We start from the raw sequence: 26,564 nt of genomic DNA, 5'->3' as shown, positions 1-26,564 counted from the left end.
AAAAAATAAAGTATTAATTAAAAACATTCTGCTCTGTTAAGTTGGAAATATTGAAAGTTTATTTTTCACTTGGTTAGACAATAATAAGTTTAATTTAATCCTTTATCCAAGTGTGAGCAAACAAAGTTTGCGCCTGAAAGTATCTTCAGGACTGGGGTAAGGTAGTACAACACCAGGCTACTTGTTGCAAAGGTGGAGCAAGCTTACATCACTCCTATCTCAGTATCTCCCATAATGCAAAACACATCTCCATGCAGATATGTATAATGTTATGCATTAAGGGAAGGGCCAGACTAGTTTCAATCTTTATTGAGGTCTGTTCAGTGGGAGCCAGACCCAGATGTGGAGATATCAGGCAGAAGTAATAGCAAGGTCATCTCTACCTATAGGAGTTGCCAAAAGGTATGCCACCTTTTTTTTATTAAATTACTCTGGATTTAGAGAAAGATGTTGAAAGTTTATTTTTCACTTGGTTAGACTATAATAAGTTTAGTTTAATCCTTTATCCAAGTGTGAGAGTGATGTAAGCTTGCTCCACCTTTGTAACAAGTTGTCTGGTGTTGCACTACCTTACCCAAGTCCTCAAGATACTTTCAGGCACAAACTTTGTTTGCTCATACTTGGATAAAGGATTAAACTAAACTTATCATAGTCTAACCAAGTGAAAAATAAATTTTCAACATCTTTCTCTAAATCCTGAGTAATTTAATATAAATGGTGGCACACCTTTCGGCAACTCCTATAGATAGAGATGACCTTGCTATTACTTCTGCTTGGTATCTCCACATCTGGGCCTGGCTCTCACTGAAGAGACGTCGATAAAGGTCGAAACTAGTCTGGGTAGTGGCCAGAGCCAGCGCTAGGGTGTTTGTCGCCCGCATGCAATGGCTATCTAAGCGCCCCAGTAACGATCCGGGTGTGTGTGTGGTTCTTTTACGATAATAAAAATTTAAATTATTTGAAATTTCTTAAATAAATTTTGACAAAACAGCCACATGTTGGTTTGCTAAATGTAATGAACCGGGAGTGTTGACTAGGCAGGATAATCGTTAAAAACCCGAATATTCAAAAATATTCTGAAAAGTTAAAGGAAATTTTGATAAAGCCACTTCACTTTAATTGAATATAATGATACAGGGATTATAGCCTTCTCACCGACCCGAATCGCTAACAAAATTAAAATGAATTTTAATTTAAGTTAAAATTTATTTGAACTAAAGTTCAAAATATTCTTGCATTTTACAAGTTACTAAATTCTTAGCAACTTGTAAAAAAATTTTAATAATTTTATAAGTGGAACTATCTTTTAGGAAAATAAAAGAAACTCAAGACAGATGAGAAAATAAGAAAAGAATTCAGAAATAATTAGAACATTTAATATAAGTATTCAAAAAATAACATCCTTACAGAATAACAGAAAACAAATTAAATTACGTAAATATACTTGAAATTTTTTTAAATTAAAATTTTAGGGTTTTTGATTTCATATTCACAAAATTAGAAATAATGGTCTTAACGTCCAATTCCGCACATATATCATTTTCAATAGCTATTAACACCAAACTAACAAGCCTTTTTTTGTGACATACTTGTTCTTAAGTAGGTTTTAATCAATTTCAACTTGGAAAAGGAATGTTCACCGCTCGCTACACTAACAGGTAAGGTTAATAGTATTCTTAAAGCAATTGAAAAGTTAGGGAAAGATAAATTATTAGACACCATAAAATTAAGAATATCGAAAGGGTTTTGAATATTTAAATTATCCTTCCGAAAAATATCCCATGAAGCACATAATTCGTCATATAGTTCTATTGCATTTACATCTTTATTGTCACCATCCTTCAAGAGAATCTCTAAATTGTCACAATTTTTTCGTAAATCTTCGTTATTAATTTGTAGTAATCTATACAAGAAATTGAAATTATGATAATATGTTTCTAGTTGTTCAAACCTTTCTATTAACGTTGCAACGTCTAGAAGTGTATAAAACACATTCACTCTAAATTTATTTTCTGGAAATTGTGGCGTTTCGTCATGATGCTTGTAGTCAAATTGTCAGACTTCCGTACCAGTTTTAAATTCTTGTTCCCTGTCCACCTCTTTACTGAGTTCTTTTGCTGTTTTAGTACTTCTTTAAAATTTGTATCTAATCGATACTCTTGTAAGAACATTTTAAGTTTTCAATAGATTCTAAAGCAAGTGTAATGTTCATATTTTTGTCTTGAAGCATTTTACTCACAGGGTTTATTCTGTTAAGTAAATCATGTCCAGTTATAAGAGAGCAAATAAATTTGTAGTCCTTTATTTTAGCACATAATGTTTGTGCTTCATACACAAACATTATGTGCTAAAATAAGTTTTCTTTATTAAAATTTTCTTTATTAGATTCTTTATTAAAATTTTCATTATTTAAAATTTCAGAAAGTGCATCGTAAATTTCTCCTAACTGATATCGTAGAGGGCGGATTGCATTATTTTTACTTTCCCATCACGTTTCTGATGACTGTTTCAATGTTAATTTTTTTTAAGAACTTTAAAAGGTTGCCCAACGTTTGTAAGAGAATGAAAAGAAATTGTATATTTCTTGAATAATTGCAAAGAAACTAATTGTATCTGCATTCACTTTGGCTGCATTGTTAATGACTAAATTTAGAGTATGAGCAGCACATGGCACGTAAAAAGCTCGAGGATTTTTTTTAAAAGCAAATTTTGTAGCACATATTTTTTCCCTTTCATACTTGCCCCATTGTGATACCCTTGCCCTCGCATGTCTTCAATGGGAATGTTCCATTTTCCAGTTGTTCCATTATTGTTGCACATAAACCACGTCCTGTGGAATCTGATATATCAGGGAAAACCTAAAAAGTTTTCCCTGATCTTGACAATTCCAGCGAATAATAATGATAATGGTCATTTGTTCTGTTTTACTTACATGAGGTGTGCAGTCTAAAATTATGAAATAATATTTAGATTTTCGAATTGATAATAAAATTGTATCCCTGATTGCGTTACTCAAAGTTTCCAATATTTCATTTTGACTGTCTTTACTCCAATAGTGTACTCTATTGTTTCGTTGTAGGGTCCTTTCAACATGATTTTCCATAACAGGATCAAACTTCGCAAATAGTTCGACTAATTTTAAAAAATTGCCGTTATTCCTTTCATATAATTTATCAGATGATCCGCGAAAAGTTACATTTTGGCTACCAAGGAATTTTATAATTTCAATCAAGCATTCTAAAATGCTCGTCCAGTGTTTCTTTTCCATTGAGTCTGGCAATCAACAGTAGTTTTGTTTTTTAAATTTTTATCAACTTCCTTCCATTTTAAGAAATTTTTCATATGAGTTAAACTAGTCCCATGTCTATGCAAAGTTGTGCTTACATTTCTACTTGATTCGGTAGGTGCGAAAGGTTTGCAACAAAAGCAAAAAACAGAATTTAAAGTTTCGGAATAAATGAGCCATGTTCTTGGCATGAGCTCACCGTTTTCCATTTTTCTATTATAATACGTGTTGCCAAATTTATGACCATATGTATCTCTGGGATATATTATATTTTTCTTTTGAACAGGTCCCATTTCAATTAAAACAACTCAGAATTTTTCATCAATATTTCCCCATTCACCTGGATCTTCTAAATTTACAGAGACTAACAATGTGTTAGTTTCGTGATCAACTACAACTAAATCTTGTAACTGTTTTTCACTTAAATCATGCGTCTTGTTATCTTGCTCAGTAGTTGCAATAGTACTTTTATGCAAACTGGATGATGTGCACAGTTCTTCAACTATGTTTTCTGATGTATCGAGTTGGTTACAATCTGCATCAGAATATTTTAATATTTTAACAAATTTATTAAGAGCCCCAGTTTGTTTCTTAACATCTGCTTCTTTCGCAGCATGACACTTACGATTTTGTGCACCGGATAACTTTTTTTTAAATTTTTGATTCCATTTCTATTTTATACCCACAAGAAATTATTACACAACACGACACAGAGACGAAATAATAGTCCACGCTGCGCTACTGTCAGTAGCATACTGAGATGCATACCATATGACTGGTTAACTAGCAACAAATGTTTTGTATGAAAATTCGTTTCTGTGCATAAAAACCATTCACCATTTCCCTTTAGATAGACTGCAGCAGACACAACATTCTGTAGGCTAGCATTTAGCCTGCTATCGCTGCAAAATTGTAAACAGCCGGCTGATCAAAGAGGCGGCAATATAATTTTTTTAAATTTTTATTTGGTGTATCCAGCCTTATTTATTTTAATATTGATCATTCTAAGAATTTTTTGTTTTCATGATAAAAATTTTGTTTCTTAAAAATGAACTTATGAATAGTACCCTGGCGGCACCTCCTTCATAGCGGCGCCCGCATGCCCCGCATACCCGCTTCCACCAGCCCTGTTAGTGGCCCTTCCCTTAATGCATAACATTATACATATCCGCATGGAGACGTGTTTTGCATTATGGGAGATACTGAGATAAGAGTGATGTAAGCTTGCTCCACCTTTGCAACAAGTTGCCTGGTGTTGTATTACCTCACCCCAGTCCTGAAGATACTTTCAAGCGCAAACTTTGTTCGCTCACACTTGGATAAAGGATTAAACTAAACTTATTAAAGTTGGAAATATATTAAGTAGAAATGACAATAATCCTAACAATAACAAAAGTTAGGGATGCAAAGTATAGGGTGATCAAAATTAAAGTATCCCTGTTTTAAGGCCTTGTAGAATGCCACTCAGTGATCCAAATGCCATGAAACTTTGCAGAAATACATTGTGTGTCATGCAGAAGTGATATCTGAGGTGGGGGGGGGGGGGTTAGTTCTAAAATTCACTACCAGGATGCCGTATGATGTACCAAGTGGAGATGTAGTAATTTTTCTGTGTGGGTAAGAAGGAGAAAAGTGACATAAGCATAAATAACACATTTTTATTCATTTCCATTATACGTTCATGGGCTGCTGTACTGATCAATATGCTGCTTTCCAATATGACTCAAACTGCATCCTTTGACATGATGCTTTATGCTCTCTTTCAGTGGTCGCAAGTTATCAGGATTATCCTGGCAAACCAGCTTCGAGAAATCCCCAGAGCCAGAAGTCACAGGGGGTCATATCCGGTGAATGAAGCAGCCATGCAATGGGAAATGCATGGCTAATCATTCTTCAAGAATATTTCCATGAAATATTCTAGATGAACCTGCTGTATGGATCAACTGATGTGTGGAGGCATCTCATCCTGCATGAAAATGACAGAATCCATTCACAGGTGCTTCTGTAGCTGTGGCACAACAAAATTGTTTATCATATTGTAATACCTCTCAGCAGTAACTGAGAAAGTCACAGGACCTGGCTGATGAATGTCCTGAATGGTCCAATGATAAACAAAGCTATAAACTCATACCAGACAGTAACTTTATGTGAATGCACAGGAATCTGTTGGATTGCATGCAGGTTTTGTATAGCCCATACCCAGCAACTGTGGGATTCACAGCTCTGTTCAGGTGAAAGTGAGTCTCATCGCCCCACAAAATCATCAAAAGGTAAGGTATTAATAATAGGCCATTTTAATATCAGTGATATAGACTGGGTAAATGAAACAGTAATAAATAGAACAAGTAGCAATTTTTAGAGTCAGTTTGAATAGATTTTGAATAGATTTTTTAATAGTTTTTAGTCATACTACTTAATAATCACTTTCAGCATTTAACCCTGCATGAGAATTAAAATTAAGGAGAAAAGCTGTGATAAGAAAGCAACAAGACCAGAATCTTAAGAAAGGTTAGTATTTAAAGAGGATTAGAATGCATAACTTGGGAGTTGGAATATAATAGTAACTTTATGTGACTATTATTATTATTATATAATAATAATGCTATTATTATTGATATTTGCAAATATCAATAATAATAGCATGCAGAAAACATTTAAAGCAATATTTTATAATTAGTGTCCAAATTTATCCAGGCAGTTTTAAACAAGTCCAGAGTTACTGGATGAAAAACCATGTTCTTTTAGGAGGTATACATATCTGGAAAAATATGTATTACCATATATTCCAGCTAAAATCTATGGCAAGCATTTTGTATTTATACAAAACAATAGTAATTTTTAACTAAATCGTTAATTCGAGATTGTAAAGCTAAATTTGAGCTACAGACAACAATAATGCTAAGACCAGTTCTAAGTGTCTTATAGATGTATGAAAAAAAAAAAAAATAAGTCAAAGAGAGCAGAAGTGTAGCACAGGTAATTTTGAAAAGACCCTGTGAAGTAGCATAGAATTTTAATAATTACTTTGTAAGTATTTATGTAGAAGAAGGAAGGTGGGAACACAGATAAGGAGATGAGAATGCAAATGCACCTAGAAAATGTTTGACAACCAATAACAGCAGAGGTATGCATAACATATCATCCTATGTAGTAAATAAACTTACATCAGAAATAATTAAATTATGATTAATTTCAATGAGTCAGTAAGATTAGGAATCATTCCTACTGATTGGAAATTTGTGAGGATAATACTTGTATTAAAGAACTAAAATTAAAACCCCGACAAGTTTTGTAAGTCGTATGACTTACATCATCAGGGGTACTAGTACCTTAAAGTTTTACACAACAAAAGCCTATTAACAATTAATTACACATATTAGATATTTTTGATAACTTCACAACTGTAAAACATATAATTGATAAACCAGAATACAAATGGTAAATTTGTTACTGTGTGCATGTTGGAACATTACTAGTTGTTAACATTCTGTGATATCACATGTATTATATGATGATGATGGTAGTTGTGGTTCGTTGTAGATTGAGTGGTGGAGACAGAGAGTTCTAGAGTGGGTACCCTCCCCTCGATGAGTCTTTGGACTCCCTGGAGGTGTCACGTAATAATAATAATTATATCCTAGGTCCAATGTTGGTTAAATGTTTGATAAAAACATACAAATGCATACAAATTAAGCCTTGATTTTTATTGCATTGTGTAGGGATCCTAAGCATTTGTGAGGCTTCTTTAAATTTTCTTGTGAAACGGTTATTATCAATATATGACATTTTTGTTTGTTGCCAGAGTACTTAATCCAGTAGTGGTTGTGTGGAATGCTAGGCCTGATTTATGCTCTTTTCTTTTTTCAGTTCTTTTACGAGTTCAGACATGCAGATCTCTCCCATCCTTCCTGTCTGACCTACATAACAAATACCACAACAGCAATGAATTTCATAGATGCCTGGTTTTTTTCATGGAGTGATGTGGAAGTTTTGGTGGATGTAGGAATCTTGAAATTTTTGTAAAGGTAAAAAAGCCACTTTTATGTTGTACTCACAGAGCAACAAAGCCACTCTGTCTGTGACATTCTTGATATAAGGATTTATGAAACTTGCCAGGTTTAATTGTTTATTTTTATTAAACTCTTTAATTACATAATAATGTGGTCTCGATATTGAAAACTTCCCACAAGGATAATACTAGTTTAAAAGAGGGAGAAGAGATCAATGAATAAAATTAAGATCTATAAACCCTAGGAGTTATTGACAACTATCGAGAACTTATAGGTCAGTTAGTCTTATAAGAGTTATTGATAAAATAACAGGAAAATATGAAACTATACATTGAGTTAGCTTTGCATTAGGAACACCCTACCTAATAACACGTTGGTCCACCTTTCTGTGCAATCACAGCTCGCCTAGGAACAGATTCCACAAGGTGCTGAACATCCTCCATGCATAACTCAACCCATGTCTGCTGCAGAAATTCCGTCAATTCAAGCTCATTCTGTGGAGGAGCATCAGCAGTTCTCACACTGTGCTCTAGCATATTCCACACATGTTCAATTGGGTTACAGTCAGGGGAGTTTGAGGGCCAAGGCAATGTGGTGAATTTGTCATTGTGTTCCTCCAATCACTCAGTAATTGTATGAGCCTGATGATAAGGTGCATTGTCCTGTAGAAAGATGGCACCATAGTCAGGATAGATCTCCAGCAGATATGGCTGGAGATGGTTGGTTAACAGGTCCCTGTAGCATTCGCCATCCAGTGTTTGTGGGATGATAACAAACAGACTTAGGGCATGCCAGGAACCCCAAACCATAAGACCACCTGCAGTGGCATGTCGAATCCCAACTTTGCAACCAGGGGATAGTGCTTCATGCTGATTACACCAAATGTGAACCTGGTCATCAGCATGGTGCAGCAGGAAATGGGACTTATCACCCAGACAACCTTCTATCTGTCGAGGGTCTATTGCTAACATTCTTTTGCCCATTTGTGATGCCTGGCCATCATCATTAGTACCCTTGTTGGTCTCCAGCTGTGGAACCCCAGGCAAAGCAAGGTACGGTGCATGGTGCATATGGAAATCAGTCAAACTGCACCACTTTTGTACTGGTGGGTGAGCTGTGTGACTGTTGCATGTTGTTGCTGAGATACCAATCATCATCCCCCAATGCTCACCTCTAGGATCAACCACACATGGCTGAATGTCAACCCTTCTGCTGGATGTCTGTTCATGGATAATCCAGTCCTGGAACACCCTTGATACAGTAGCATGAGAGCAATCAAAAGTGCAGCTGTTTCAGAAATACTGGCACCTGTCCCACAGGGCAGGTGCCAGTATTTCTGAAACGGCTATCTGCTCATAGTCAAACTAGTTTACATCTATTACTGGCAAACATTTACTCATTATATATACAGAGAATAGATGTGCCATTTATAGTAGCCACACAGTGTTGTTATATTAGATAGTTGACAATTCACCACCACTGACATTGACAATTAGTAACAGGAACAGGGAAGTTATTATTCCTTTTTCTAAGGATTTTGTTATGGTCACATCTTAACTACTCTTTATAAATTTGGTTGCCCAGCTTTCTTGAGGATATGGATGTGTTGGAGAGGATTCAGAAGTGAGTGACCAAAATGGTGACTAGGCTGTGAAGTGCTCCTTATAGGATAGCTGATGGTTTGTGGGTTACAAAGTTTAGATGATAGGCAGAAATGGGGAGATGTCACAGAAAAATATAAGTTAAAGGGGTCTTAGAAGAAGACAAAGAAATTTTTTAATATATGACAGGGCAGGAAATTGAATAAAAGTGTAGTAAGCAAGGACATGATGACCAGATTCTTTCCCTGGAGAATGCTGGTGTAGGAATGGTAGCCAGAAGTATCTGTGAGCATTCTGTCAGTGAATGAGCTTAAGGAGAAATATGATAGGTATTGTATGAATAATAGTTAGCAAGAGCCTACTTGTGGACTCTCTGGACTCCATGGAAGTTCTTATGTAATAATAATAACCATTTACCAAGAAGCCGTGGCCAAAGTTTTATCTCTGCAAATCAGAAGTACAAAAAAATTTCCCTGCTATAGAGAAATTCACTACAGAAAATAACTATAATAAACTATTCCATTAGTCACTCTCAACTACAAGTTTGCCAAAGTGAAAATTCATTGTAATAGACAGATTATAACCAAGCAGACTATTTTTTTACTGGTGCATATGATGGGAGTATAAGAGAAAATTCATAGAAGTTGTGTTGCAGTCTAACATGGAGGTTGAATCACTTTGACAAAGGGATATAGTGAATTTCTGGAGGTTACAGCAATGAGCAAATGGAAGCTGACAGACATGAGCTGAATAGACAAGGCTCAACAATCTTGCATGGTTAGATTGGATCGCCACAATGAGTCAATGGCATCTGTTTAGAAATCATATTATATTACCGTGTTTGAAAAGATGTCCAGAAAACACATGTAATACCTCCTATAAGCAGTGACATGCATTTTTATCAAAATGGTTATCTTTTTTTGGTAAAATGCTAAGAACATTGTTCCTGCATAGAAATATTGATGGTTTATGAAAGCACTACTAATCATAAGTAGCACACATTTCAGGTTTCAAACAACAAATGAATTCCTTTCCCCACACCATGAACAGCTTATAAAAATATCACTGTTCATGGTGTGGAGAAAGGAATTCATTTGTTGTTTGAAACCTGAAATGTGTTCGTACTCAAAAATTGAGATGAAAGAAAAGTTCTGCTTTAACAATATGCCAGCCTTTGATGATAAAGTTACAAGAGCATTAGATGAGGGAAAGGCATATACTGCCATTTTCTTAGGCTTAGCAAAGGCATTTGACAGGGTGCCACATGATAAACTGATATTTAAGTTGCAGCACATGAGTCTGGATGTCAGATTGGTCAACTGGATTCAGGATTGGCTGTCTGATAGGTATCAGAGAGTTGTGTATGATGGGGCAGTTTCAAGGAAGCAGAGGGTTACAAGTGGGGTCCAACAGGGCTCAGTACTGGGACCTATGTTGTTTAACCTTTACATCAATGACATTGTCAATGGAGTGCAAGGGGATATTCAGTTGTTTGCGAATGATGCGAAGCTGGGAAGGATTATTAGTAAAAGTGCAGATGCGGCAGCCCTGCAAGAGGATTTGAATAAGCTAGACAGATGGGCAAATGAATGGGTGGTGAAGTTTAATGCAGCAAAATGTAACGTCTTGAGGTTTGTGACTCATCAATGGGATGCTGCATACTCTATGAGAGGAATTATACTGGACGAAGTAGGGGAGACAAGAGATCTGGGGTTAATGATTGATAGAAACCTGAAATTCAAGGTACATATTGCAAAGGTGGCAAAGGTAACACAAAGGATTGCTGCAATAATGAGAAGGACGCTGACCTGCAGAGATAAAACAGTTATCATTCCGTTGTATAAGACCCTGATCAGACCACACTTGGACTATTGTTATCAGATTTGGTCCCCAGGATTTGAAGGGGATAAATTAACTGTGGAAAGGGTACAAAGGCAGATAACAAAGATGGTTTCTGGACTGTACAATGATAGTTATGAGGATCGGCTGAGGGAATGTGGACTGCAGAGTTTGGTGCATAGAAAGAGAGGTGATATGATTGAGACTTTTAAACTGTTGAGAGGTGGTTACAGGGTTGACAATGGGGAGGTCTTTCGCTTGGTTGAACAGCGGGAAGGAGTGATGACGAGGCCATCCCTGGAAGTTATGAAAGGAAACTGTGAGCAAGAGGGTGAGAAATAGTTTCTTTGCATGGAGGGTGGTTGAACCATGGAATGCATTGCCTGATGGAGTGGTGAGAACGAGAACGGTCAGTGAGTTTAAGGAGTGGTATGATAGACTTTGTGTTTCTTAGGGGGGGGATCTCCCCTCAATGAGTCTTGACAGACTTTGTGTTCTTAGGAAGGACCTCCCACGATGAGTCTTTTGACTCCATGGAGGCCTGAATAATAATAATAATAATAATAATAATAATAATTAATTTTCTGTAATCAGCACAAAACACATATAGTGTATTTTGCATGTTGTGTTTCAACAAGAATAATAAAAACCGTTGATCAGTTATCTTTAAAAAGTCACAAAACTACAAATTATAACTTACCAAGAAAATACAGTTCCCTGTTTAGCATATGAAAACTGAAATGTATAGGATTCGATTACATTCTGAAAGAGAACAAGACAGAAACTGACAAACTTGCTGCTTGTTGAAAAATCTTGCCAAATACAGAATTTAATTTTAAAAATTAGAAATTTAAATGCTGTATTTATTATAAGTGGTATCAGTGAAAGTTGTAACAGATCCAGGAATAAGCTGTTATGTTTGTATATGAATGCCAGATGTATCAGTAACCATTGAAATCAAATGGTTGCATTGATTGAATTAAACATTGGTCATTGTGTGGGATGCATCAAATTTTGCAGAAAATTGTGTTTAAGGCATGATATAATGAGCTGTGTGTATGATAAAAGGGACCTTCTAGATGAGTCTGTGACTCCATGGGATCTTAGGATAATAACTGCAGAGGGTTCATAGAAAGCTTATTAAGTCAGTATCAGGTCTACTGAACATCGGGTACAAGGGGGGGGGGGGAGGATTAAGGGAATGCAAATTGCAAAGCCTTGTGAATAGAAGAAGAAGAGAGGATATGATTGAGACATAAGTTAGCAAAGGAATGTTACCAGATTAATGTGGAGGAGATGTTTCATAGAGGAGAGGGAAATAAAAATAAAACTAGAGGCCATCCCTAGAAAGTATAAGGAGTAAGCCATTGTATAACGAGAAAGTAAGAAGCAGGTTCTTTTCATGAGAGTGATTGGTGAGTGGAATGTATTGGTTGAAAGTGTAGTGAGTGCAGAAACTGTAAATGGGCTTAAGGGGTAGCTTGATGATCTTTCTGTATGAGAGAGTATGGACTTACCACAATGAGTCCTTTGACTCCATGGAGGTCAGATATTAATAATCATAATAATAATAAAATAAATAATATAACCTGATAAAGGTTCACAAGTCATTGGGCTTACATCAAGGGTACAAAAATTGGATTAAAAAAAAAAATAGAAAAAATAATTACACATAACAGATATTTCATCGACTTTAACAGACTAGTACATATAAACAGAATGTGAAAAAAAAAGTTGGATTAACTATCTGATATGTCTGAACAAAGCTACTGTACACCCACAGATGAGAGACCCTTCAACACTTCTGCACATGTCAGAAGGAGAATCCATTCAGATATTAGGGTAATCAATGCATTTCATGGGATGAGTGTTTATTATTATATGTCGGAAAATTAACTTTTCTTTTATGAAAATTCTAGTTCTTAAAGTGGTAACTATTTTGTTTGTACAATAGTTGGAAAATTTACGTATAAATCACATGATTTCGCATGTTGGTGACCAATTCGTACATCCCTTATTTCTTTCTCTCCTTCAGCATGAACTGACTATTCTTGGCACATTCCAAGCTCAGTTCTATGAAGTGTGGGCGTACACTTCATAGATGTAAATATGAAGTGTACGTTGATATAAATTAAAGATACCAAGAAATTATATACTTGGTTTAATCCTTTATCCAAGTGTAAGCAAACGAAGTTTGCATTTGAAATATAATCATGTCTAGGGCAACTCATATATAGAAGCTAATGACTTTACATCACTTGCCTTAGTATCCCATAATGCAAAGCACATATCCTTATTGGTATATATAATACTATGCATTATATATATACCCGTCACTACCCAGATATAATCAGGACTAGAGTGAGCCTATTTCAGGCACAAACTTTGTTTACTTACACTTGGATAAAGGATTAAACCAAACCAAGTATATAATTTCTTGATATCCTTAATTTATAGTATAACCAAGTGGAAAAACTTCCAACTATCTATAATCCAGAGTATTTTAATAATAAGGTGCGACACCTTTTGGAAACTCATATATAAAAATATGACTTCTGCATTACTTCAACCTTAGTATTAACTGTGAGTCTGGCTTCCACTGACGAGACCTCAATAAAGATCAAAACCAGTCTCGGTAGTGACCCTTCCCATAATGCATAGCATTATAGGATACTAAGGCAAGTGATGTGAAGTCATTAGCTTCTAAATCCGAGTTGCCCCAGTCCTAAAAATAGTTCAGGCACAAATTTGTTTGCTTACACTTTGGATAAAGGATTAAACCAAGTATATAATTTCTTGGTATCTTTAATTTATAGTATAACTAAGCGGAAAAACTTCCAACAAAGCTAGTTGTTGCTGTCATGTTCTGTGACATAAAGTTTTATATCCCAATTCAACTGTTGTTAGAGAAATTTAAAGATTATTTGAAATGCTTACACCCAAACATGAAATTCACTCTAGAACTTGAAGATTACAGAAAATTACCATTCCTTGACATCCTTCTTGAAGTATCAGAGGAAGAAAAATGCTTATCATTTCAATACACAGAAAACCAACCACAGCTAGAAGATTCTTACATGCTGCTTCACACCACCATCCGTTACAAAAGATAGACATAATAAAAAATTATGGGACAGAGTCTACAACATTTTATGTCAGAAAAAAAGATTGAAGAACTTTGTTTCCTTAGGCATACTCTCACTCTCTCTCTCAATGGGTATGAACTGAAGACAATTAACAAAATTTTAGACAAGCCTGTGACAGTTCCCCTTCCAATAAACAAGATTTCAAAAACGCATCATATGATCTTATATCAAGAATTTTACACACAAAATTGCAGCATTGATTAATAATTACAATATTAAAGTGGTTTATTACCCAATGTATAAAATTTTGAAGTTCTTACATCCACTAAAACCTCCACATCCTCACATAAAGAAACCAGGAGTATAAAATTTATTGTTCTTGTGTTCAAGGACATTGAGAAGAAAAAAAAGAAGAGATTAGGATTAACTTTCCAACAACAAATACAGGTCACCAATTATTTTGGAAAAAAACAAAAATATTGTACAATCATTATTAACTGTTTTATAAGAAAATTTACAGTAAGCTCAGAAATGTTCCATACCCACACACAGTGTAACAAAAACCAAGGTCTAATAAAATAAATTAAAGATTTGAAGAAATTATATACTTGGTTTAATCCTTTATCCAAGTGTAAGCAAACAAAGTTTGCACATGAAGTATTTTCAGGACTGGGTCAACTAGTATATAGAAGCTCATTACTTCACATCACTTGCCTTAGTATCCCATAATGCAAAGCACATATCCTATTAAAAGCACATATTATGGGAAGGGTCACTACACAGATCAGTTTCAACCTTTTGTGAGGGGGAGTCATACCCAGAGGTGATACTAAGATTGAAGTAATGCAGAAGTCATATTATTATTATCATTATTATTATTTAGGCCTCCAAGGAGTCAAAAGACTCATTGGGGGAGGTCCTTCCTAGGAAAAACAAGTTTATCAAGACTAAATGTGGGATGTCCCTTCTAGGAAACACAAAGTCTATCATACCATTCCTTAAACTCATTGACCGTTCTCGCTCTCACCACTCTATCAGGCAATGCATTCCACAGTTCAACCATCCTCCATGCAAAGAAACCACTCCTCACCCTCTTGCTCATTGTTCCCTTTCGTAACTTCCAGGATGATCCCTTGTCATCACTCCTTCCTGCTGTTCAAACAAGCGAAAGAACTCCCCAGTGTCAACCGTAACCACCTCTCAACAGTTTAAAAGTCTCAATCATATCATCTCTCCTTCTTCTATGCACCAAACTCTGCAGTCCACATTCCCTCAGCCAATCCTCATAACTAACACTGTACAGTCCTGAAACTGTCTTTGTTATCTGCTTCTGTACCCTTTACACAGCTAATTTATCCCCTTCAAATCCAGGGGACCAAATCTGAGAACAATAGTCTAAGTGTGGTCTGATCGGGGTCTCATACAATGGAATCATAACCATTTTATCTCTGCAGGTCAGCGTCCTTCTCATTATTACAGCAATCCTTTGTATTACCTTTGCCACCTTTGCAATATGTCCCTTGAATTTCAGGTTTCTATCAATCATCAACCCCAGATCCCTTGTCTCCCCTACTTCATCCAGTATAACTCATCCCATAGAGTATACAGCGTCCCACCGATGTGTCCCAAACCTCAAGACGTTACTTTTTGCTGCATTAAACTGACACCCCCATTTATTTGCCCATCTGTCTAGCTTATTCAAATCCTCTTGCAGGGCTGCCGCATCTGCACTATTACTAATAATCCTTCCCAGCTTCACATCATTCGCAAACAACTGAATATCCCCTTGCACTCCATTGACCATCCTTCCATTCCCTGTGCACCTTTCCTGTAGCCAGTCTTTCATTGAAAAGCTAGGTGAAAGGAGTTGTCAGTTCCCTAGCACATTCTTTCAAAACTCATGGTGAAATACCATCCATACCCACAGATTTACTGACATCCAGAATACTCAGTATTTGGAACACGTTCTCCTCCTGCAGCTCTAAGCTTCAAACCTGCTCTATCCCTCTAGTATTAAAATTTACTCCTCCAGGATGAAATACACCAATAAAGTGTTCATTGAACAATTCCACTATGTCCTCTGCATCGTCACTCTATTTCCATTTTTATCCCACAATGTCATTCTTCTACAATCATTTCTCCTCCTACTGGCCTCATTGTTAAAACATTCCCTAGGATTTTCGTTGGATCTTAGGGCCAATCTCTTCTCATATTCCAGTTTTGCTTTCCTTACCATACTAGTCACTCTCCTGGCCTGTGTCTTATATTCTTCATGCATCTGCTCTTCATCTGTCTCCTTATATCTCTTCCATAGCCTCTTTTTAACAAGCAGCTCCTGTTTAATATTGTTTGTCATCCATGTTTGTCATCCACTTTACACCAAAATGTGTCCTCTTCTTCACTTGTGGAATACAGTTTACTATTGCTGCTAACAAATATTCCTTCACAATTTCCCAAGCACTAATGATATCCGGGCCTTACAATACCTCCCTCCATGAAACTTCCCCAAGTTGATGTCTAAAGACTATTATAATCACCTGCCTTATAATTCCACATATATTCCTGTCTCCTTGATACTCCTGCATGTCTATTCATCTTCCAAGTCAAAACCACATGGTCACTCTCTGCAACTGGTGGGAGAGATGTCATCTCACTTATTATCAGTTCTTCTGATGCCATGACCAAATCCAAAACTCTTGAACCTCTTGTTTCCTCTATTACATGTTGCCTAAGATATCTGTCCATCAAGAATTCTAGAAATTCCAATCCCTTATTGCTACATGCATCTTCTGCTCCCCAATTTATACTGCTGTAGTTAAAATCTCCCATAACATTCATTCTTCTTGCACTTGCCAAGCACAACTGTCTAAACATCTCCTGGTCCCCACCCTCTGTACTCCCTGGTTTGTAGCAACACTCCACTAATTATCCCATCGTGCCTACCTCTACCTCCCACCATATGCTTTCAAAATCATTAGTGTCACTGCTTTCCAAAGCCTCCTCTAAGAGTGGTCGTCACTCTTAGAGGAGGCTTCGGAAGTCATCACTTATTATAAGTAGTACTCCATCACCATGCTTTCCCTTTCTATCCTGCCGAAAAATGCTGTACTTGCTACTTCTATTCCTGTTATTATAACTTCTTCTGTCAACCATGTCTCAGTGATCACAATAATCTTTGGCCAGGCTGATGCCATCAGTGTCACCAATTCCTCTCCTTTATGCCGGATACTCCTGGCATTAGTATAAAGCATAAAAATGTCACTATTTCTATACCCAGCATTATCCCCTCTAGACTCCACTGGGCTTAGCGCTACCTGATGTCGTTCCCCTTCTCCCAAGTACCCCTTCCCACAAGAGGCCATCCCTGCTACCATCCACCTTGGGCATTCTAGTTTCCCTGCATTGACAAACTGACTCGTTCAGAACAGCAATCTCTCCAGATGCCTACATCCTTCCTCATTCAAATGCAAGCGGTCTCTTGCATACAATTCCTCTCTGTTCTCAAATGCTGTCCAACCATCTACATATTCCAATCCTCTCTTCTGACACATTCTAGCTATTATGTTATTCAATATGACTGCTCTTCAGCTCAGCTCATCACTATCATACCTAGGCAACACTCACACTATCTTTCCTCTCTGCGTCTTCTTTCGTACTACCTCAAGCAAGAATCTCATATCTCTCACTGCCCAATTTACATCATATCTGACATCATTTGTTCCTACCATCACAATATTCTCATCCACTCTTTCACCGCTCTTAATTGCCATAGCCACACTTTCTATTGTTCCTCTAGAAATATGCATTCTATCTTGCACACCATGGATCATTGAGTCACCATACATCTTACTATTCCCTCTCTCCTACTGTTTCCATTCTCTCTTCTTCACATTCCCATAACTCTCTCTCATTCCCTCTCTTCCACTTATCCTATTCATCATATTTTCATACATGAGTAGCCAAAAGGTGTTACACCTTATTATTAAAATACTCTGGATTAGAGATAGTTGTTGGAAGTTTTTCCACTTGGTTATACTATAAATTAAAGATTTCAAGAAATTATATACTTGGTTTAATCCTTTATCCAATGAAATGCAGACCTGTTTCAACTTTATTAAGGTGTCATCATGTCTCAAGCTTCTATATTGCTCAAGAAAGGTCAAAACCAGTCTGGGTAGTGACCCTTACCAAAATGTATAGCATTATACATACTCGTATATAGCTGCCACTTACTCAATCTATTCCTAAATTAAAGATACCAAGAAATTATATACTTGGTTTAATCCTTTATCCAAAGTATAAGCAAACAAGTTTGTGCTTGAACTATTTTCAAGACTGGGGCAACTCGTATATAGAAGCTTATTACTTCACATCACTTGCCTTAGTATCTCAAAATGCACATATCCTTACATATATAAGTGGCAACTCATATATAGAAGTTAATGACTTCACATCACTTGCCTTAGTGTCCCATAATGCAAAGCACATATCCTATGCATTATGGGAAGGGTCACTACCCAGACCAGTTTCAACCTTTTGTGAGGTCTCATCAGTGGGAGTCAGACCCAGAGGTGATACTAAGATTGAAGTAATGCAGAAGTCATATTTTCATACATGAGTAGCCAAAAGGTGTTACATCTTATTATTAAAATACTCTGGATTAGAGATAGTTGGAAGTTTTTCCACTTAGTTATACTATAAATTAAAGATTTCAAGAAATTATATACTTGTTTAATCCTTTATCCAATGAAACCTAGACTGGTTTTGACCTTTACTGAGGTCTCATCGTGTCTCATGAGGTCTCAAGCTTCTATATTCCTCAAGAAAAGTCGAAACCAGTCTGGATAGTGACCCTTACCATAATGCATAGCATTATACATACCCATAAGGATATGTGCTTTGCATTATGGGATACTAAGGCAAGTGATGTGAAGTCATAAGCTTCTATATATGAGTTGCCCCAGTCCTGAAAATAGTTCAGACACAAACTTGTTTGCTTATACTTGGATAAAGGATTAAACCAAGTATCAAAAGACAATTTCAGGAAATCACCCAAAAATTACCACAAAAAAATGCAAAAGAAAATACGAACAATAATGACAAGTGGAATCAAATAAAAGATAATGTCCTAAAAGCTAGTAACAAAATACTAGGAAGAGAAAAGCAAACTATAAGAAAACCATGGATAACTGAAGAAATATTAGATTTATTGGAGGAAAGGAGGCTATACAAGAATACAGAAAAAGTAGAACACAAAGAAAAATACAAGAAATTAAAAAATCTGATAACAAGAAAATGTAAGCAAGCAAAATAAGAATACCTCCATGAAGAATGTAAGAAAACAGAAGAACTGTTTAATAAAGGAAATCTAGAAACAGTTTATAACCAAATAACAAAAATCTGCAACAAACGGAAAAAGGCCACACCTGGTAATGCCTTAATAGATGAGAATGGTAAACTAATTATTCATTCTGAAGAATTATTACAAGAATGGAAAAAATTTCTTGAACACCTGTATTAAAGAGAAGAACAGGAAGAAAATGACATAGAAGATGAAGACAATAGTGGACCATCAATAATAAAAGAAGGGTTTGAAAAAGCACTTCAAGATTTAAGCCAGAAGAAAAGCCCAGGAATCGATAACATCCCAAGTGAAGCCCTTCAAAATCTGGATGAGGAAACAAAAAATGATATTTGAACTAATAGCTAAAATATATGAAAATGGAGATCTCCCAGAAGACTTCACAAAATCCCTAATACCAATCCCCAAGAAAGCAAACATTCTCCAATGTAACCAACACAGAACAATAGCCCTAATTACACACATTAGCAAAATCCTATTAAAAATAATACAAAACAGAATATATAAAAGAATAGATTCACAACTAGAGGAAGACCAATATGGATTCAGAAAATGAAATGGAACAAGAGAAGCAATACTAAGCCTGAGAACTATAATAAAAAAAAAAAAAAAATGGAGCTGAACCAAAAAAGATATATATATATATATATATGCTTCATGGATTTAGAAAAAGCATTTGACAAAGTTAATTGCAAGATAATGTGGAATATTATGAAGAAAAGTCACATTGACCATGATAGAAGAGTGATCAAACATATATATGTAAGACAAATGGGATACATAAGAACAAATAATAAGGAAGACAACATACATATTAGATGTGGAGTAAGACAAGGTGCATATTATCACCCTTGATCTTCAACATATATATAATGAAAATGCCATCAGAGAAGTTAAAGAAAAGATAAGCAGTGGCATAAAGATTGGTGCAGATATTTTGCCTCAGATTTGCAGATGATATTGCATTCATAGCAAACAGCAGAAGAAGATTAAAAAAAATTAATCGAAACAACAAATGAAATATTTAGCAAATACCACATTGTCGTGACGTGTTCTCTTGATGTTCGAATCCGCCATCTTGCTAAAAGTCACTTTCATAAAATATAGGAAAACTAATTGCAAATTAATCACTGATCTAAGGGTAGAGAAATTTCTATTATACTGTGCCACTCTATCCTTAGATAAGTCTATATGAATTAGTAGGATCAATTCAAAATTAGTTAGCAGTCTTTTCATTCATTCAGGCCGAAGTATTTATTTTCTTTCTGGGATTCCCGCTAGATTCAAATTTTTGTGAACGGTGCAGTAAAAAGAAATTCAGGCAAACACAGTATTTAAATTAACAAACAAAACATTTAATATATGGTTATATAACAAATACATGAATTCCACTGCTAAATATGACAACTCAGTCAAGTTAGTACATCAGGTCAAGTCATTCATATTAATTCAATCTTCCAAACTTTCACATACAAATTCACAATTTCAGAATCACAAAGTTTCTTTACTCAATTTATTACAATAGAATTTCTTATTTAATCAGTTTCCATGTATCTCAGCTACACTCTATGATTAACTCATAACAGGCACTAACCACGGCAGATATTATTTCAATGTGACTATATTTTCAACTCTCAGCCTCGATGATATACTACAGTTAATGTTAGAAACAGCGCAACGGAACTAATACTTAAATCTTCATACACCGAGATAAACTAATATGACTGTCCTTACCAGAAATAATCTTCAGTACTTCCAATATTTTGTGAGCACACCTTCAAATTATATTTATTACACTTGCGAAACACATTTATAAGAATTCTCCAAGGTTATAACTAAAACATTATTAATCGCGCTTTATAACTCCAGACAACAACTATAAGGTACATTAATTATTCTTGTTTATCACTCATCAACTAGTTAAACTCTGTACAATTCCTTTTATGGTAGCATAGAAATAAGTAGTAATTCTAGACTGACTGGATTTATTCAGAATTCTTCTTTGAATGTCCAGTTCTCTAAATTATCCGACTACGGCATTAATTTCCTTTTATTACCACGGCTGATTTTGCTTTCAGCCAACTATAAGATTCACTTATAAAAAATATCCAGTCAACTCCTACGCTTAAGAACCTTTTATTTATTTCTACTTCTCTAGTTTACCTCCTTGCTACCTTTTAGTTCCCAAAATTCCCTTCCGACTTCCTACTACGTATATATTTCTTCTTCTCATTCTGGTCCCGCTCCCTTCACTCACGCTCGTTTATTTCACGCGTCTCTATGACAACCGATAAACGTAAACATTCTCGCGAATGTTACATTAGGCTATACAACTACATTGAGTTATTACATAACATTAAGCTTTCACAAAACAGGAATAAATAGAATATTTGCGTTTCAATAAATGCGTAGTTAAATTACAAATATAAGATTTTATAATATTGACATAACAATAAATAAAATAGCTTATTAATATTTAATACAGAATCTATTTACCATTAACACATTTCTTTGATTAAGCAATTAAATATTTGACATAATTAAGGTAGTTATATGATATCAATTATACTTTATGTTATTTACATTAAATAATATTTACAAATATAGTTCTTGTGACGGAAAATCATGTTGGATTCTGAATCAAATAACATTTATTCTATTTTCTACATAATTAGAATCCAACAACATGAAAATAAATGTTGAAAAAACCTACTGGCAAGCAAGAAACCAAGGATCATAAAGAAAATTAAATTAAATGGGTAAGAGATAAAACAAGTAGAGAATTACAAATACATAGGGAGTACAATAAATGAGGAAGGATGATCAAAAGAAGTCATAAAGATAAGAATAGGCATAGCAAAAAAACAATTCAATAAAATGGAAAAAGTATTAAAAGGAAACTTAAGTCTATAACTAAGGAAAAAACTTCTAAAAACTTATATATGGAGTATAGTACTTTATGGCAGCGAAACATGGACAATGGGAACAGGAGATATTAGAAAACTGGAGGCATTTGAAATGTGGTGTTGGAGACAAATGCAAAAGATAAAATGGACAGACAAAAAATCTAATGAAGAGGTGCTTAAGAAGTAAATGAACCCAGAACACTGATAAATACATTAATAACAAGAAGAGACAGATGGATTGGACATATCTCATGACATAAAAGTCTGATGACAAGAATAATGGAAGCCAAAATCAAAGGAAAAAAAAAAAAAGAAGAAGGAAAAGATACTTTGATCAAAACAAAGCACCGCACTAAAAACATACTATGAAATAAAGAGGAAAGCAAACAGAAGAGAAGAATGGAAGGAAATGCTGCTGAGCTACCAGTCATAAGACTGATGCAACAGAAGAAGAAGTAATTTCCTTAAGTTAGCAAAGATCTCCTTTTCCCTTGAATAGTACTAAGTGGAGGTTTGGTGTTAATAATAATATTAGATAACACTATAATTTCCTTAAATTAGCAAAGATATAAAGCAAAGATCTCCTTTTCCCTTGAATAGTGCTAAGTGGACTAGGTTGCCAGAGTTGGTTGTGAATGCCTACTGAGTGAAGAAATTTGAAGAGTATGATAAATATTTGATAAGTATGATGCTGGCCTGCTTGGTCAAGTGTTTAATATATCTGCTCTCCAGCCAAAAGGCTGCAGGTTCGAATCCTGCTGTGGGAATTGATGTTTGTGACTGTCTGTGAAAATACTAGTAGTGGTGATGTAGATGATGATTGTAGTTACAGTTCGTTGTAGTTGGTGAATTGAGTGGTGGAGACAGAACTGTAGAGTAGCTGCTCTCCCTTGATGAGTCTTTGGACTCCCTGGAGATGTTATGTAATAATAAAGTTGTGAATAGTGGTTTGTGTTTGCTTCCCACAATGAGTCTTTGGACTCCATGGAGATGCCCAAGTAATAATATTCTTAGCAAATTTTCTTATGTTTTTCTATGTATTCTTTCAGTATCTGCCACTTCACTTGCAAGGAATTTAAAAAGAAAAAATCTGTTAATGCCTTTTATTTTCCAAAGGCAGTAGGCAAGCCTTTAACCCTAATTAACTTTTGAAAACTGGAGATTAACCAAACTCCACCCTTTGCCAATCAGAGATTTAAAATCGATAATTTTAAACAGCAGCATCTGGGAAAGGGAGTACAGTAGACAACTGCCACCATCCCTAATCCTAACACACTATCTATATGATATTGTCCAAAACAGCATGAATTCTACAGTCAAATTTCTTTAAAAAAACTGAGTTAAAATTCTGAGATTCCAGGATTAAAAGCCCTACTTGCAAATGCCACATTCGACTATGGGAACTGGTCAAAGAAAGCCTTAAAAAAAGTTCCTGTAGTCGATGACTAAAATCAAAAAATTAGCATGGTCTTTCTTCAGGTGGCCAAGTGCCATGAATGCAAATACCATTCCACAGCATTCCTGGAAATGTCCTTGACTTCTGGAGTCCATGATGAAGTATGGAATTGATATGCTTTCTTCTTTTTCAAGACAGCCTCCAGCTTCTTCAATGCACCATGAAGTTTGTATTTTTCCCTTTTAAAAAACTTCATCATATACCTCTCTGGCTGAATTAATCAAATATTTCATAACTACATGCTATTTTGCTACAGAAGTCTCCAAGGTTTTCCAACATATTATTATTATTATTACGGGCAACTCCAGGGAGTCCTTAGACTCATCAAGGGAGGTCCCAAATCATGGTCATAACAACTATTCGACATTCATACAGTATCTATCATACCTCGCCTTAAACTCATTCACTGTCACAGTCAACAACCACAGACTCTGGCAGCCCATTCCACTCATTTACCACTCTAAAAGTAAAGAACCCAGCTCTAACACCCTTACTAACCACACTCTTGCCCAGCTTCCATGGATGTCCCCTAGTCCTCCCACAACCAGCCCTGTTCTCAAAAATATCTTCTGAATTAATTTTATAGAAACCCTTCAGTAATTTGAATATCTCAATCATATCTCCCCTCCTCTGCCTATCAACCAATTTTTGCATCCCACAAATCATCAACCTGTTCTCATAAGGTTCATTCCACAGATCTGCTATCATCTTGGTCACTCCCTTCTCTGGATCCTCTCAACCTCCTCCCCATCAAGAAGAAACTAGGTGACCAAATCTGGCCACGGTAGTCGAGATGGGGTCTTATCAAGGCTCGATACAGAGGAACAATAACATGCTTGTCTCTGCTTGTCAACGTATTCCTCAGGAACCAAGTGATTTGATGAGCTGATTTGGCTACTTCTGCAATGTGTCCCCTAAACTTCAACTCCTTATCCACCAACACTGGTTTCCCAAATCTCATGCCTCATCAATTTCCTGGAGTACAGTTCCACCAATGTAGTAAACTGCTGCTAATCTTTTCACCCCAAAATGTATAAACTTACATTTTGCCACATTAAACTGACATCCATTCTCCTTAGGCCCAGACCTCCAAACTATCCAAATCATCCTGCAAAATTTTGACATCATCTGCATTCACTATTGCCCTACTCAACTTTGCATCATCCATAAACAAATGAACTGTTCCTCTCAGATCCTTCCCTATATCATTAATGAACAAATTAAACAGCAGTGGTCCAAGAACAGATCCGTGTGGCACACCACTAGTCACAGGCTGTCTTTTGGACTCTACTACTGAATAAACCACTCTCTGATATCTCTCCGTCAACCACCCCCCCTATCCATCTAACCAACCCTATATCCATCCCCATATGCAGCATTTTACAGATTAGAATCCCATGTGGTATCCTGTCAAAGGCCTTGGCAAGGTCCAGTAGAATCACTGTAAACCCATTACCCTTATCCAGTTCAGCCGTCACTGTGTTATAATACGTGAGTAAGTTACTGAGGCATGACCTACCCTTCACAAAACCATGCTGTCCCTGATACAGTATCCCATTTTCATCTATCCAATCTTGTATTTTGCTCTTGACTATTTTCTCCAAGAGCTTGATAACGATTCCTGTTATGCTGATTGGTCGGTAATTTTCAACATCAGCCTTGGAACCACCTTTATGCAGCGGAACTATTTTCCCCTCTTTCCACCCCCTCGCGACTGACCCAGACCCGAGGCTCAAAATAAACAAAATAATCAAGGGCACTGACAATTCTTTAGCCGCTTCTCACATGACACGAGCTGGTATACCATCCAATCCCACAGATGTATTGACATTGAGGTTCTGTAATAGACTATTTACCTCTACTTCATTCATCACAATTCCAGTATAAGCTGTCGGTTCTTCCATTCCTGTAATGTCACCACCTGGATGATATACTCTGGCAAAGTGCTCGCTCAGTAATTCCACTATATCGACTGATTCGGTTACCTCCCTACCCTCATCATTTTTTTAAAATCATTCTGCCATGAACATTTTTCCTTTTACTTGCAACATATTGAAAAAACTGTTTGGGATTCTCTTTAGCCTGCATGGCCAATTTTCTTTCGTAATCTGCTTTTGCTTTTCTTACCACCCTTGTTACCTTTCTTGCCTCAGCTTTATACTGTTCCTGCATCTGCTGGTCACCTTTCTCCTTAAATTCTCTCCACAATTGTTTCTTTTTTTTTGCAGCTCAAGCTTAATAGTGTTATTCATCCATTTAACCCCTACTTGATTTATTATTCGGACTCTTGGTATACGGTCAACCATTGCCTCCTGCAAACACTTCTTAACTACCTCCCATGCACTATCAACATCCAGCCCTTGCAGTTTTACATGCCATGGCACTGAGCCAAGAAAACTCCTAAGCTTGTCATACTTACCAGCCTGGTAATTCCACATGTACCCTGTCTTAATTGTAAATTCCACTCCTTTAGCCACCTCCCAAGTCATGACCTTATGATCACTCTCACCAATTGGTGGCAACATGGTCATGTTCGTTACAGCCACATTTTCAGATGTGATTACTAGGTCTAGCACTCTCTGCCCCCCCCCTAGTATTTTCCACTACATGCTGTCGCAGATAGTTGTCCCTTAATAACCACATAAAATCCAATTCCTTCCTCCCATGTGCCCTCTCCTCCTTCCATGATTTATTATTCGGATTTCGATTAATGTTACCATAATTGAAATCACCCATAATAATTACCCTCCTTCCACTCATTTTTTCTATTTGCCTATGCATACTATCCCCACCATCTATTCCATCACCTGGTCTATAGCAGCACCCATTGTATATTTTGTTCTGCTAGCCTCTATCTCACACCAAATAGCCTCAAATGTGCTCTTTTCTCTATCCTGCAGTTCAACTTCTATACTCCTTGGCTGCAACTCATCAGCTATCATCAATAACACTCCTCCCCCCTTTTTATTCTCCCTGTTACTCCTGAACACGCTATACCCGTCGCATTCAATCCGACTA

The 26,564-nt window shown here is 36.1% G+C and overlaps 1 protein-coding gene across 1 annotated transcript in view; it reads right to left on the bottom strand.

The window, feature by feature from the left end:
* LOC150092731 (uncharacterized) overlaps nucleotides 1–26,564 on the bottom strand; it is a 303,164-nt gene that overhangs the window by 172,548 nt on the left and 104,052 nt on the right. Inside the window, exon 7 of the mRNA XM_090414579.1 lies at nucleotides 11,437–11,498. Within this exon, the coding sequence (XP_090270705.1) occupies nucleotides 11,437–11,498 (62 nt within the window). The remainder of the gene's footprint in view (nucleotides 1–11,436; nucleotides 11,499–26,564) is intronic.

The sequence above is a fragment of the Typopeltis vanoorti genome, chromosome 25 (assembly GCF_054136105.1).
Source record: "Typopeltis vanoorti isolate ZY-2024b chromosome 25, IOZ_Tvanoo_1.0, whole genome shotgun sequence".
Lineage (NCBI taxonomy): Eukaryota > Metazoa > Arthropoda > Arachnida > Uropygi > Thelyphonidae > Typopeltis > Typopeltis vanoorti.
This window is presented reverse-complemented; position numbering and strand designations above follow the sequence as displayed.